This window comes from Ambystoma mexicanum, chromosome 11, assembly GCF_040938575.1.
Source record: "Ambystoma mexicanum isolate Mex_15411 chromosome 11, UKY_AmexF1_1, whole genome shotgun sequence".
Taxonomy (NCBI): domain Eukaryota; kingdom Metazoa; phylum Chordata; class Amphibia; order Caudata; family Ambystomatidae; genus Ambystoma; species Ambystoma mexicanum.
Window position 1 is genome coordinate 1,220,238,703 of NC_090934.1, and position 16,166 is coordinate 1,220,254,868.

Here is a 16,166-nt window from a genome sequence, read left to right on the forward strand (position 1 = left end):
CCTGATGTGAAAACAGAAAAAGAATATCGAGACTGAGTACCCCAAAAGGAAATACACCGAACACGGGTTACAAAGGAACATACAAAGTACTTTATTTTATACTGAATCCAGTTACAAAAACAGCAAAATCAGATAGCTATCGGCCCTCAGTACAACACAACAAACTCCAGCGTGGTTCAGTGTGTTCAGTGAGAGACCCTGTACATTAGAATGCATTTGCTTTTTATACACTTTGTGGGCACGATGTCCAGCCCCACTTCGGGTTAATATTCCACTTTATACATCACTAGGGTTCGTGCCAAGTCTCAAATAACCGCATACAACTGGTTTGTCTTTAATACATGTATCAACAAGTGTTTGCAATAACTGTGTATTCTAGAGTTTTCCATGCAGGCCTTCTTAAACATTAATACAATGTAGTTTACAACGGTAGCGGGCGCCCCTCTCTCGACAGAACAAGGCCTGATAACCTGTTCAGTGGTTATTAACCACTTGAGAGTTCGCAGCCACTGCTTTTACTCACTGTGCCTTTCACAGATGGGAAATATCCATTTGCATATCAGTCTTTGTCCTGCCCTGGGGCAGTCCAGCACCGAAATGCAATGGCAATTCCAACCTGAACGAGAGTACCACCAGCAACCCCATACACGTGTTTCACCCTTGTTGGGGATCATCAGTGAGGTGAAGCTGATGCCTCTCTAAGCACAGTGAGAGGGAGACCACGTCTGGTTGCCCCCAGGAGACCTAGGGTTACCAATCCCAGGTACCTTAAAATTTAGTTTACAACGGTAGCGGGCGCCCCTCTCTCGACAGAACAAGGCCTGATAACCTGTTCAGTGGTTATTAACCACTTGAGAGTTCGCAGCCACTGCTTTTACTCACTGTGCCTTTCACAGATGGGAAATATCCATTTGCATATCAGTCTTTGTCCTGCCCTGGGGCAGTCCAGCACCGAAATGCAATGGCAATTCCAACCTGAACGAGAGTACCACCAGCAACCCCATTCCCGTGTTTCACCCTTGTTGGGGATCATCAGTGAGGTGAAGCTGATGCCTCTCTAAGCACAGTGAGAGGGAGACCACGTCTGGTTGCCCCCAGGAGACCTAGGGTTACCAATCCCAGGTTCCTTAAAATTTAGTTTACAACGGTAGCGGGCGCCCCTCTCTCGACAGAACAAGGCCTGATAACCTGTTCAGTGGTTATTAACCACTTGAGAGTTCGCAGCCACTGCTTTTACTCACTGTGCCTTTCACAGATGGGAAATATCCATTTGCATATCAGTCTTTGTCCTGCCCTGGGGCAGTCCAGCACCGAAATGCAATGGCAATTCCAACCTGAACGAGAGTACCACCAGCAACCCCATACACGTGTTTCACCCTTGTTGGGGATCATCAGTGAGGAGAAGCTGATGCCTCTCTAAGCACAGTGAGAGGGAGACCACGTCTGGTTGCCCCCAGGAGACCTAGGGTTACCAATCCCAGGTTCCTTAAAATTCAGTTTACAACGGTAGCGGGCGCCCCTCTCTCGACAGAACAAGGCCTGATAACCTGTTCAGTGGTTATTAACCACTTGAGAGTTCGCAGCCACTGCTTTTACTCACTGTGCCTTTCACAGATGGGAAATATCCATTTGTATATCAGTCTTTGTCCTGCCCTGGGGCAGTCCAGCACCGAAATGCAATGGCAATTCCAACCTGAACGAGAGTACCACCAGCAACCCCATACCCGTGTTTCACCCTTGTTGGGGATCATCAGTGAGGTGAAGCTGATGCCTCTCTAAGCACAGTGAGAGGGAGACCACGTCTGGTTGCCCCCAGGAGACCTAGGGTTACCAATCCCAGGTTCCTTAAAATTTAGTTTACAACGGTACACCAACTCTCGTTCAGATTGGAATTGCCATTGTATTTCGGTGCTGGACTGCCCCTGGGCAGGACAAAGACTGATATGCAAATGGATATTTCCCATCTGTGAAAGGCACAGTGAGTTAAAGCAGTGGCTGCGAACTCTCAAGTGGTTAATAACCACTGAACAGGTTATCATGTCTGTTCTTGCGAGAGAGGGGCGCCCGCTACCTTTGTAAAACAATTAATACAATGTAGTTAAACAGATGTTCTTCGTTCAGTATGTGAATACATTGTCTCAACATATGCTCGTGGATTCGTTTCATTGCACAAGAAATGCTTCTACACATAGGTCAACGAAGGACAAGGTGCTCAGTTCATGACCTCGACAAGTGGCCTGCAGGCAAATTACACATTAGCTATGTACGGAGGTCAAGACGGCCATTTTGTATTCTGCAATGACATTGTCCACCATTTTAGCTCATAGGGTGACATTTATACAACAAATCCTGAAATGGCGGTTTGACCTAAAATGGCGACTTACATGGATTTAAGGTCAGGACCTTGCAACACAGATTTCTTTCGCAAGCGACTTTCAAGCAGCTTGGCGTAGGCCAATATTAATATATTTATTACAATAGGAGACATGATATACTTTCTATTCCGACACTGACTTAGAGTGAAACCCCAAGGCTTTTAACATTTGCAAAAATGTCTTCGCCCCCGCAATGAGTATGAGCATGGCCAATGAGCCTGTTTTTGGGAATGGTTCTCACTCGGGAGGGCTACAACCATAGGGCTATTGAACATGGGTAGACCACAGCCCGCTTGCTTTGATGCTGCTGCCATGGGAAGGCTTACAGCAGGTGGGAAGTCGTTCTGAGTGTTCCATGTGATAATGTCCCTGCAACAATGTAGTCTGACAAAAATGTCACAAAAAATGGCTGTGGTTTGCAGAGACGTAATCACATTGAACATGCGGGAGACACCCCTGCACCCCCAAAACCTCTTTCAAGGGGAGTGTGGGACACCCCTGCTACCCTTGACCGCTGGTCATCATATATAGTCACCACACCATTTTGCCGGCGAATATATATATATATATATATATATATATATATATATATATATATATATATATATATATAATTTTACCGGATATCGTTCTGAGGGGGCTACCACCTTATTGCAAGCTGCTTACTAGACAGTGAGATAACTCAGATTATGTCGGGTACTGGTACTGGGCATCAAAATAACCACAATGTACTTGTCAAACCTCGACCTGGTATGTCATGTGAATATTATCCAAGAAGGTTTGTAAGATTTTAGGCCTGAATATTCTTCTATAGATTTTCATGCTGTACATATGTAGTCGGCAAGTTTAGCATGTAAACTGCTCTTCAGACCGCCTTTTTTTGTTCTGCCTGCAGGACACAGTTCCGATTGCCCGCAGGGCTGACGGAGCCCTTTATCATTTGAAGCCAGTTGCATTGAATACCATTCAGTTAGGCAATACTAGGGCCCATTATTACAGCTCTACACACATGCGGAACTCGTCATGAAGCACTATAAAAACCTGCTATTATAATTGTCTTTTTGCATAAAACATTCCCAAAGTTTGCTTAATGTTACAGTGGAAGCACACAATGATGTACTGCTCTAGTCATGGTGCACAATTGCCTGGAACTGGGAGATGTTTTGGGGAGCCTTGTTACCTTTATGCCAACAGCTACCGGGGATTACTTTTAACTCCCTAGGGAAACTTTTGCCATATAAACATACCTACCTCGCATTAACTCTACACGTTGGGGAATGTGTTTGAAGGGGCATTAGGACAGCTCGATTATATATTTAAAGCTGGGTCAAGCCGAATGGACAAAAGGCTATCGTGCATCTCGGTAGTTCCAGCTTTACTGGTTCATGCCCCATACCCAGGAGCTGCTTTTTCCTGCTGCTCCTCAAATCTTTATTTTGATCCCTGCTACTGGGTAATCCAGAGAAGAAGCAGTAAATAAGTTATTGCTACTGCTAAGCCCCAACACTCACTGAGAAGGTCCTGTTTTGTTTTTCATAGATAACCAGTGGATTATTTTGTATGCCTTTAGCTCACCTTTCTTAATGTTATTTTTGTGTGCTTTATTTTTCAGATCTGTAAGAGCAAAGCCAAGGAGTCACAGAGGCAGTATTACCACAGCTTGGCCGTACGGCAAAGCCTGTCGGTGAATTTCAACATACAGCAAGATTGCGGGCATTTCTTGGCTGATGTACCTGTCCGTCTGCTTCCCTGGGAAGATCCCAATGCTCCCGTGGAGGAGGAGGAGGAGGAGGAGGAGGAGGAGGAAGAAGAAGAGGAGGAAGGCGAGGACAAAGAAGCAAACAAGGACAAATCAACCAAGAACAAAGATGCCATTCCTAGCACTGTAAGATCACAGAACCTAAGCTTGAGCAACCAGGGGACTATCAGCAAACAGCGCAGTCGAGTTGTCGTCATCACCCGGGAAGTCCCCTATCAAACGGTGGCTGAGTTTGTGGAGGAGGCTAGAACCAGGCACACCAAAAACCCTGACTTGTATGAGAGGCAGGTGTGCCTTCTGCTCCTGCAGCTGTGCTCGGGGCTTGAGCACTTAAAGCCGTACCATGTTACACACTGCGATCTTCGCTTGGAAAACCTGCTGTTGGTCCACTTCCGGCCAGGAGGTGGCCTCCTAAACTTTGAGCCCGTAGAGGTCAACCCCAATTCCACCTGCCCTGCCCGTCTACTAGTGAGCAACTTCTCTCAGGCAAAGCAGAAGAGTCGTATAATGGACTCTGAGGTGCTGCGGGACCAGTCCCGCCTGGCACCGGAGATCATCACGGGCACACAGTACAAAAAGTGTGATGAATTCCAGACAGGTATCCTAATCTACGAAATGCTTCACCTACCAAACCCATTTGAGGAAAACCCAGAACTAAAGGAGAAGGAATACACCCACACTGACCTGCCTCCCATCCCCCACCGCTCCCTCTACTCTCGGGGACTCCAGCAACTTGCCAGCTGCCTGCTGAACCCTAATCCCTCAGAGCGCATTCTTATTTCTGATGCAAAGGACATGCTCCGTTGCCTCCTCTGGGGACCACGTGAGGACCTGCTGTTAGCACTTGGAGCTGTCTCCGGCTCCACACAGCGGGGCGCCGTGCTCCAGAACTGGTTGGACATCAAACGGACGCTGCTCATGATTAAATTTGCAGAGAAGTCCTTGGACAAGGAGAGCGGGGTGAGCCTAGAGGACTGGCTGTGCTCTCAGTACTTGGCCTTTGCCACTACAGACTCACTCAGACGCATAGTGAGACTCATGCACCAACATTAGACCGTGTAACAAGTCTATACTGCTTACTATCTTAGCCCCAAGACCCTTCCTCACCTTCTTGTCTGCTTCCTATGGTTCTCACCAAACTCAGGGGCTTGAAAAGTGAGTGAACGAGTGAATGTTTGAGAGTGAATGGGATTGGTCAACTCCTGAGGTCATCTTTCATGAGTGAACAATGTCAGTGTTTTTAGAATCAAAACTTCCTAACATGCCACCTTCATTGGCATGCACGCAGTCCTACAGACTGCTTCCGTTTCAGTGCATCTCAGATTCCACGGACGCCACTGATCTTCAACATTTGTTCTCCACTCCTGCATTTTCTCAGCCCTATGTCTCTGCCTTCTGCTGTTCATTTCGGTCCCAGAAAGTAGGCTGTGCGTACTGCGTTAAGTTTTGGATACAGAAGGTGTTAGTAGATTAATTTGGAGATAAGAATGTAAATAAATGATGGGCCAGACACAACACCCACAGATGGAAGGATTAAAATGGATGGTGGGTGATGCAGGCAGTCTGGGGTAGCAAATAAAAGACGAATGTGGCCGAGACCCTAGTAGTCCTGCTGGCAGTGATGGCTAGAGCTGAGACTAAGAGTTGTCTGCTGGCAGAGAGTAGCGACCTGTTGACCAGGGCCTTGATACGAGTTCTAGAGGATAGGAAGCCGACCGAGGACATCCTGATTATTGCAATGAAGAAGCACATCCCTTAGATTAGAAGTTAAAGATTGCTCCTGGGAAACCTAAGACAGCCCTCTAACAAAGTTCCATCGATGGTTGACAAGAGATACAGGCAACTCTGACCGGGTATAAAAAGGTATTTCCGTGACTTTGTAAAGAGATGCTGAGATACACAAACAACCTTGGGGTGGAGAAAACCGGTAGGTACTTGGCAGTGGAGCTTGCAGGTGGAACGTGTTTCCAGGCAGAAAGTATTTGTAGGTGGAAAGTATTTGTAAGCGATGGAATACCATGGGCAGTCATGGAGCAGATCATTCAAGGGGCATTAAGAGATCAGAAGTTGGTTCTCGGATACGGGGACAGCTGTGCTACGTGTGCCATGGGATTGGATCCTGGGAGACGGCCAAGTTTGAATCGGGCTGAGAGAATGGCTGAGTGTCCTTCAGAGGTCAAAAAAAGTGGAATGGATGTAGGGAGGCAGTAATTACTTTGGGTTTTTGGCTAGGCATGGGGCTGAGCCTCATTGCAAACTCATGCTTCACTCCTATGGATATATGTGCAATTTTTGTATTTTACTTTTTTTTTATTTTTAAAAGAGTCTGTATATTAGTGTATATTAGTGTTACGTGGCTACATTTTACATGATGCTAGGCCTGCAGAGTAGCTTCCCCACCTCCTCATTTGGCACATACATACATGAGTATCTGTTGATCATTCAGCACAGCAGTTAAATCTATTTTTGTTGTAAGGGGCAGCAAATGGTTTCTTTGCAAAAGTTGCACTCTGTGTGGGAAGACCACAGGTCCTGGAACAAAAGCAGGGGTGTGGGGGTTTAACGGGCAAAAGATGGCAATGAAATTCAATAACCGCGCATGCTCACATGGCACATCGGAGCTACCACTCTTGCGTCCCTTTCACCCGCCACAGTTTGAGCTGGCAATGGCAGTATTATGTAAAGATGACAAGGTGTGTAGCTGGTAGTGACTCGTTGTGAATGATCTAATATTATTCTGAATGTACCACGCTGGACTCATTTCCCGATTGCGAGTTGGGCGTGACTCACTGGCAGTGAAGGTGCCGGGAGCTGTGCCGGCTATTTCCTGAAAAATGGCTACCTACACATCGCTCCGCTATCACCCTGATAAGTGTTCTGTTCATGCCACTGCCGCATATTTATTTTTTACAAATAAAAGTTTAAAATGTTAAATTCCAGGAAGTTTGACTTGCTGATTATCTTCTCCAACCACTTTGAAAATTAAACTCCACCACGGTGAAGACGGCACACTGCTACCGCCAGACAAAAGTGTTTATTTAAACTTTTTTCAATTTTGATTTGTTAATGTTTCCTGGCAAAATATGAAATGAAGAAGTGCACTTATAAATATTACGTATGATTACCAGGTACGCAGTCCCCACTGGAGGACCTCTTGCACTAATGTTGGGTCAAGCTGTAAAAGAAACCATGTGCATGCAATAATCTTTACTTTTCAGAAGTGTACACAAACCCATGTGGATCAATGTCTAACATGAGAAGTCATAAGATTAGATATGAAAAATCTTCCCAAATGTTACTAATACTGTACTGGATATTGCATACATCCCGCAACTGCAGACATGGTCAAATAAAAAGCAGAGATCATGGTGGGGGTGCGCAGCCGGGGGGTGCAACCGTGGATCTCTGTGCTGCCTAGAGATGGAGTTGCAGACGTTCTATCAGGTAAGTGTGGGTAGGAAGACAGCTGTTGATGTCTGTGGGTATTAACTGACATTACTGGCGTTTTTAAGGCTATCTTTATAGAGCACTGAGAAAAAAGGCCCTGAAGCATAAGCGTGCTAACAAGACCAACGGATAATGAGAACCGAGCAGATCTAGACTAAGAAATGAGGCGTCAAACTCAAAAACGCCTAAGGTCAGGCAGTAAAGGCTTCCTACACTTGCGTGCTGCGTGATGAAATGACCCCTGGCTAACAATGGTCAACTTAGATCTAGGCACTTGCAAGAGATGGGTATTATTTGATCTCAGCATTCTTCTGGAAGGCAGCCAAGACTGCCTGTCTGAAAGAGAAGCTGGCCTTTGGCCGTCGAGAGATTTATGTGTCCAGGAAAGCAAGTAGAAAGTAATCCTCGCGTCCACTGGGAACCAGTGCAGTGTTTTCCTGGCCTCAGAGTTCTGATCACTTGCCCAACCCTTCTGAAGCACTGTTTTGAATAACATGAAGCTTGGTTATTTGTCCTTTCCCAATACCCTGCAACAAGCTCACACTGATAACTCTAGCAGTGACTGTTATGCGTCAGAAAAGGTCTTAGATGACTAAGCAGCTTGATGTAATAGGAAGATGAGGATACCGGGGTGTTCATGCAGGCCTTCACATTAATTTCTGGATCAAAAATAAGCGCCCAACATTTTAACTTTAGGCACAGTATCACTGTAACCGCCTGCTATCAGGAATTCCCTGTACTTGGAGTCAAGCTTCCTTAGCCGTGCTGCTGTGCCTACAACCATCAGCTCTGTAGTCGAGTCTTTGAGGGCCAGACCATTATCAGCCATCCAAAGCTGATCCAAGGAGACGATCACATTAATAGTCTGTGTCTTGATTATAGTTACCATAGAGTGGTATTAAACACAAGAGAATCATTTCGTAGTTTGTATATGAAGCATTTTTGGCATCAAGCAGATCGAACCGTGGCTTTGTTAAAATGTTGTATAACGTAGGGGATAAAGCTGATCCCTGAGGAACCCCACATGTTATCCTCAAAATCATCGGCAATGGCATTGCAACATAACAGAAAGCATGACCCAATTAACTGCCGCAGATTAACAAAAAGCCAGAATGTAATAGCCATTTGACCAGTAAGCTGTGATCTACAAGTTCAAATGCTGCAGATAGGTCTACAGCAAAAGTCTGCAGAATATTGGCTTTCCGATCAAGAAGTGCTGTTTCACTGCCATGAGCAGTACGGAACCCAGACTGCCGGTTACCTAATATGTTTTGAGTAAGAAAGTCCTGAACTTGGATATGTGCAGCCCGATCAAGAATGGGGTGCTCTGTAGTTTGCAGGAGCATTAGGATCCAATGATGACTTCTTTAACAATGGGGAGATCCACACCTTAATACAAAACGGTATGGAGCTCTCCAAGAAGGATTTATTGGTGAACCTTGTGATAATGGGGGTCAGTGATGGCGCGCATGCTTACCAACGTCGCAGCACACACATCTCCTTTACGATGTGTATGTTTTAGCTGGTCTGTGATATTCGCTACTTCAGTTGTATAACTGACCTGAACCCCACATAGGTTTTGATGGAATCAGTCTTCGGAATGTCTGTCAATCGTAGATCTCTCAAGACTGGTATGTTTTCTTGAGAGTTGGATTTCAGCCATGTATCGAAGGCTTAGCGTTTAGCTATCTTCAGATTTTGCATTTCCGGAGAATACCAGGATTTAGATTTCTTATTTAAAAACTGACGAGTTTTGAGAGGAGTCTCCTGGTCGGCTCTAGACAGTGCCTCGTGATAAGCATCTGCAATCTCAGCAGCAGTCTCATGGTTGACCAAAGTATGCAAAAGAATGTCTATGTGAGGTGCAAATGGCCCTGGGTGTTAATTTGCACATATTCCTAGATTTAATCGTAATGTGCTTTAGTTTAGACGGTTTGAACTGCATTGTGGATATAATATTAAAGCAAATGAGACTATGGTCTGACCACGGGCAAGAAACAAGTTCCACGTTATTAATGAGAACATTGTGACTGGTTAGCCAGTCAAGTGTCTTCCCTTTGATGTGAGTTGGGTCCAAAACATGGCTGATAAAACCCAAGTCAATAGCACGGACTCGACAGCTGCCACAGTAGAATCTGAGCTCTGTGTAAGCCATAAGTTAGTCTCCAAGGACAACAAATTTGGAAGAGGGCTTGAGCATTGGCATTATCATATCACAAAATTGAGCATGAAAATGAAAATCGGGCACAGCAAAGGGTGGTCGATATAAGAGCAGTAGATACACAGTTGTATTATAATCAGTCGAGATTTTCACATGTAGTGTCTCATCCTAAAGGACCTCGAACATCAACCTCATAAACCGTCAAGGATTATTTAAATATGAGAGCAACACCACTACCTCTGCCCAGCTTCTTGTCTTTTCTAAGGATATTGTAACCTGGAGGAACGGCTAAGGAGTCAGGCCATGACTCGGTAATTGCAAAGATATCAATTTGGTGGGTTATGATATCTACAACATCTACGGCATGTTTGACTATTGACAGATTATTTAACATCACACATTTCAGGAAGTTAGTTGTGCCCTGAGTTGCCATAATTATGGAAGATGTAATGGGCGTATTTATTTTAACCACAGATTTGATATTAACTGAGCATAGATCGTCCTGAACCAAAGCAGCTCTGCACATGTCTAGATGGTCGACTGTCTGCACTTGGTTATTGCCATCTGCACCTGGGCTGAAATAAGATTGTTCGTTGGACACAAAGAAAGAGGGCAAAGATGGGCACTCGACATCCTGTAAATCAAATACGTGTGTATCTGTTAATATGCAAAAACAAAGAGGTGATGGCTGGAAGGTTTAGACTGAATCGTAACCACTGGCATTGCTCGGGGCAACCCTCCAGACCATCGTTCTTCGCCTGCCAAGCCATTACAGAAGGGGAAAGACCATATGCAAATCAGGCTTGGCCCCACCCCAAAAGGGGCAGTCCAGCCCGAACTGCTAGGTCACATCCCTTCTGCACGAGATCACAAGCATCCCCAAACATGTTTCGCCCTTGTTGGGGCTCATCAGTGAGGATTAGCTTGGGTCTCTAGGCCCAGCAGGCAAGGGACCCACGTCTGGGCATACCCGTCCCACTCGGGGTGACAAAGCAAAAACAAAGAGGTGATGGCTGGAAGGTTTAGACTGAATCTTAACCACTGGCATTGCTCGGGGCAACCCTCCAGACCATCGTTCTTCGCCTGCCAAGCCATTACAGAAGGGGAAAGACCATATGCAAATCAGGCTTGGCCCCACCCCAAAAGGGGCAGTCCAGCCCGAACTGCTAGGTCACATCCCTTCTGCACGAGACCACAAGCATCCCCAAACATGTTTCGCCCTTGTTGGGGCTCATCAGTGAGGAGTAGCTTGGGTCTCTCGGCCCAGCAGGCACGGGACCCACGTCTGGGCATACCCGTCCCACTCGGGGTGACAAAGCAAAAACAAAGAGGTGATGGCTGGAAGGTTTAGACTGAATCTTAACCACTGGCATTGCTCGGGGCAACCCTCCAGACCATCGTTCTTCGCCTGCCAAGCCATTACAGAAGGGGAAAGACCAATCAGGCTTGGCCCCACCCCAAAAGGGGCAGTCCAGCCCGAACTGCTAGGTCACATCCCTTCTGCACTCCTCACTAGACCACAAGCATCCCCAAACATGTTTCGCCCTTGTTGGGGCTCATCAGTGAGGAGTAGCTTGGGTCTCTAGGCCCAGCAGGCACGGGACCCACGTCTGGGCATACCCGTCCCACTCGGGGTGACAAAGCAAAAACAAAGAGGTGATGGCTGGAAGGTTTAGACTGAATCTTAACCACTGGCATTGCTCGGGGCAACCCTCCAGACCATTGTTCTTCGCCTGCCAAGCCATTACAGAAGGGGAAAGACCATATGCAAATCAGGCTTGGCCCCACCCCAAAAGGGGCAGTCCAGCCCGAACTGCTAGGTCACATCCCTTCTGCACGAGACCACAAGCATCCCCAAACATGTTTCGCCCTTGTTGGGGCTCATCAGTGAGGAGTAGCTTGGGTCTCTAGGCCCAGCAGGCACGGGACCCACGTCTGGGCATACCCGTCCCACTCGGAGTGACAAAGCAAAAACAAAGAGGTGATGGCTGGAAGGTTTAGACTGAATCTTAACCACTGGCATTGCTCGGGGCAACCCTCCAGACCATCGTTCTTCGCCTGCCAAGCCATTACAGAAGGGGAAAGACCAATCAGGCTTGGCCCCACCCCAAAAGGGGCAGTCCAGCCCGAACTGCTAGGTCACATCCCTTCTGCTACTCCTCACTAGACCACAAGCATCCCCAAACATGTTTTGCCCTTGTTGGGGCTCATCAGTGAGGAGTAGCTTGGGTCTCTAGGCCCAGCAGGCACGGGACCCACGTCTGGGCATACCCGTCCCACTCGGGGTGACAAAGCAAAAACAAAGAGTTGATGGCTGGAAGGTTTAGACTGAATCTTAACCACTGGCATTGCTCGGGGCAACCCTCCAGACCATCGTTCTTCGCCTACCAAGCCATTACAGAAGGGGAAAGACCATATGCAAATCGGGCTTGGCCCCACCCCAAAAGGGGCAGTCCAGCCCGAACTGCTAGGTCACATCCCTTCTGCATGAGACCACAAGCATCCCCAAACATGTTTCGCCCTTGTTGGGGCTCATCAGTGAGGAGTAGCTTGGGTCTCTAGGCCCAGCAGGCACGGGACCCACGCCTGGGTATACCCGTCCCACTCGGGGTGACAAAGCAAAAACAAAGAGGTGATGGCTGGAAGGTTTAGACTGAATCGTAACCACTGGCATTGCTCGGGGCAACCCTCCAGACCATCGTTCTTCGCCTGCCAAGCCATTACAGGAGGGGAAAGACCATATGCAAATCAGGCTTGGCCCCACCCCAAAAGGGGCAGTCCACCCCGAACTGCTAGGTCACATCCCTTCTGCACGAGACCACAAGCATCCCCAAACATGTTTCGCCCTTGTTGGGGCTCATCAGTGAGGAGTAGCTTGGGTCTCTAGGCCCAGCAGGCACGGGACCCACGTCTGGGCATACCCGTCCCACTCGGGGTGAAAAAGCAAAAACAAAGAGGTGATGGCTGGAAGGTTTAGACTGAATCTTAACCACTGGCATTGCTCGGGGCAACCCTCCAGACCATCGTTCTTCGCCTGCCAAGCCATTACAGAAGGGGAAAGACCATATGCAAATCAGGCTTGGCCCCACCCCAAAAGGGGCAGTCCAGCCCGAACTGCTAGGTCACATCCCTTCTGCACGAGACCACAAGCATCCCCAAACATGTTTCGCCCTTGTTGGGGCTCATCAGTGAGGAGTAGCTTGGGTCTCTAGGCCCAGCAGGCACGGGACCCACGTCTGGGCATACCCGTCCCACTCGGGGTGACAAAGCAAAAACAAAGAGGTGATGGCTGGAAGGTTTAGACTGAATCTTAACCACTGGCATTGCTCGGGGCAACCCTCCAGACCATCGTTCTTCGCCTGCCAAGCCATTACAGAAGGGGAAAGACCAATCAGGCTTGGCCCCACCCCAAAAGGGGCAGTCCAGCCCGAACTGCTAGGTCACATCCCTTCTGCACGAGACCACGAGCATCCCCAAACATGTTTCGCCCTTGTTGGGGCTCATCAGTGAGGAGTAGCTTGGGTCTCTAGGCCCAGCAGGCACGGGACCCACGTCTGGGCATACCCGTCCCACTCGGGGTGACAAAGCAAAAACAAAGAGGTGATGGCTGGAAGGTTTAGACTGAATCTTAACCACTGGCATTGCTCGGGGCAACCCTCCAGACCATCGTTCTTCACCTGCCAAGCCATTACAGAAGGGGAAAGACCATATGCAAATCAGGCTTGGCCCCACCCCAAAAGGGGCAGTCCAGCCCGAACTGCTAGGTCACATCCCTTCTGCACGAGACCACAAGCATCCCCAAACATGTTTCGCCCTTGTTGGGGCTCATCAGTGAGGAGTAGCTTGGGTCTCTAGGACCATGCCTGATTTGCATATGGTTTTTCCCCTTCTGTAATGGCTTGGCAGACTGAAAAACGATGGTCTGGAGGGTTGCCCAGAGCTTTGCCCGTGGTTATGATTTATTCAAAACCTTCCAGCCATCACCTTTTCGTTTTGCTATCTGTTAATATGTCCATATCTATTGGATCATGTAAATCAGTTGGCGATGTAGATGATAACATGTCAACATCATAAATTCCGTTTGCCTGTGTACCCAGGCAATCTGGGAATTATCCGCCTGTGCAGCAGTTTTAGGATTACTGGTAACTATCATGTGCGGATTAAAATTATCAGTACTTGCTCTCTGTTCGTATGTATATACGAGATCCAGACTGCACTGTGAATCTGAGTAGATTAGGTTTATACAGTTCTTTAACTACTATCAAATTTGAGTTATGCAGCAAGTTATCTGCCATGGGTACAAAGGCCATTATAAGATAACTCTGCACAATGGCCGCTGCTCTAAAAGATTTGGGCAGAAGCAGGACATCCGACCTGGGCGTGATACACTGCGTATGGGCCCACAAGACCCCCCAAACTTACATGACAAAAAGGTAAATATCGGCTCTTGAGTTAATAAGGATAACAGTCTTACCATAACGACACATCAGACTCCCTGCGAACAATCACAAACTGGTTCGCCGGCGCTAGCGCACTGCCAAAGGGTAAAAATCATTGATGGGGAAAGCTGTGAAGTGCAGTTCCTGAGCATTTCCCAACACTACAACCCTCGCACATGCTCGTAAGTGAAATGTATCAAAAAATGGTCTCACTAGATCAAAAAATGTATGTAATCCAGCCATGCCCGACTTTCTCAATAAAGGCTGCAGTTACCTTGTTCTCTTAAAAGTAGGCAGTAGTGTACTAGTTGGTGCTGCACGGGTACAGAGTCTGCTTGCCAGTTTACCTTTGCAGCTCTACTGAGTGACACTTAAATGTATTAATTATTTATTTGGCTGTTCCTGGAGTGTCACCTTCTGGCTCCTTTAGGGCGCTTGAAGACATGTAAAACCGGCATGACTTTAAAGTGAAACAACATATCAGGACATAACATAATTTCTGAGGCTTGTGGATCTGCTTAGAATCAAATGCTTTGCATAGGCTGCCTTCTAGTGGTACGTGCCGAGTATTGCATGACTTCATTTCGAAAGTCGAAAAGGGACGTTGACTGGGCATGTCTGTAATACTATTCCCTAGTGTGACGTCCATAGTACCCATGTCCTTCGCGCATTGCATTCCCTCCGATTGTTTTCTTCCGCCATAGTGGTTGGTCACAAGTTGCAGAGCTCGTGGCTTGTAGCATTATTGCTTATCGTTATTAGTTACAATTAACATCACGTTCGAGTAACACGTTTTTTCTTCTCAACGGCATGAGGAACTAGAGCCTCCTTGTCGATCGCCGTCGAGGATTCGGACTACCTCAGGCCTTGACCTTTACAGTAGGGAGAGGGGGGGGGGGATTGTCACATGTCTCTTAGAGAATGCCTATCCTCTCAATTATCTCTTTTACTACTTAGACCCTTACACGTTACCCTTATCATTGAAACACTCCTTTTAAATTCTACCCCTCTGCTGTAAGAAGTATCCCTGGAAGGACACCCGTAAGATGTGCAATCGGTGCCTTCCCCGAGATAACCCTGAAAACGCTGTGCTGCATGCCTGTTTTTTTTCCGGCCCAAGACTCTCAAAGACTGACATACTAAACATTGGGCAGTCCATGCCATGCACGCCGAAGTGGCAATAGAAGTACCAGAGCAGTCAGAGGAGGAGGTGTCTAGCGCACAGAGTGATGCCGAATATGAATATGAAGAAGGAGTTTACCAGGTGCCAGTCATACCCCCACTCCCTCCCCGGCCTCCTGCGAAAGGCATGCCAGCGGCATCACTATGGAGACCACACCCTGGCAACAGTGACATACACAGACATAAAAAACATAAGCTCTCAACCCAAAGCCCTTCAACAAAACATTTGTGGGAGCATCGCCACAAGGACCAGAAAGGCTCCTCTAGTGGTTCTGCCTCAACACAGTCCTCTGAGCCCACACCTCGTACGTGCCATGACAGTCCAAAAAGACAAACATCGAGCAAACTATCATCCGCGCATATAAAGCCTGTGCCACATGTTTTGAGAGAGCACTCACCTAAACGTGTGCTGAAACAGACCTGTTCCCTGTACAGGGGACACCACCAAGGTGCTTCAACAAACCACTGTCGAAATGCCTGCATTCACAAATTTAGGGCAAAAGCTCCGAGGTCACAAAAAATATCACATTACACAGGAACCTCTTCCTCCTTTGCCTCAAGATTAAGGCTATAGCCCACATCATACCTCTGAAGATGCTACATTCCTTTTTCAAGAAATACATTCTTCTAATACCTGGACTAAAGAATGTTATTTGCAATGGACAAAGTCTCATCATTTGTAAACCTTATAGGAAAATGTCCTCTTTCTGAAAAACGGATACAAATAATGCAAGGCAAGCCTCCATCTAAAGCCTCCTGGATACAAGTGGATACCCATGCAACCACTCTTTCACAAGATGAGT

General features: G+C 47.2%; 1 protein-coding gene across 6 annotated transcripts in view; it reads left to right on the plus strand.

The window, feature by feature from the left end:
• Nucleotides 1-7,073, plus strand: part of PEAK1 (pseudopodium enriched atypical kinase 1) — a 978,753-nt gene extending 971,680 nt beyond the window's left edge. For all 6 annotated transcript variants that reach the window (XM_069624574.1, XM_069624576.1, XM_069624577.1 and 3 more), the window contains one exon: nt 3,988-7,073. In XM_069624574.1, coding sequence (XP_069480675.1) covers nt 3,988-5,187 — 1,200 coding nt within the window. In that variant the 3' untranslated portion in view covers nt 5,188-7,073. The remainder of the gene's footprint in view (nt 1-3,987) is intronic.
• Nucleotides 7,074-16,166: the final 9,093 nt, after the last annotated feature.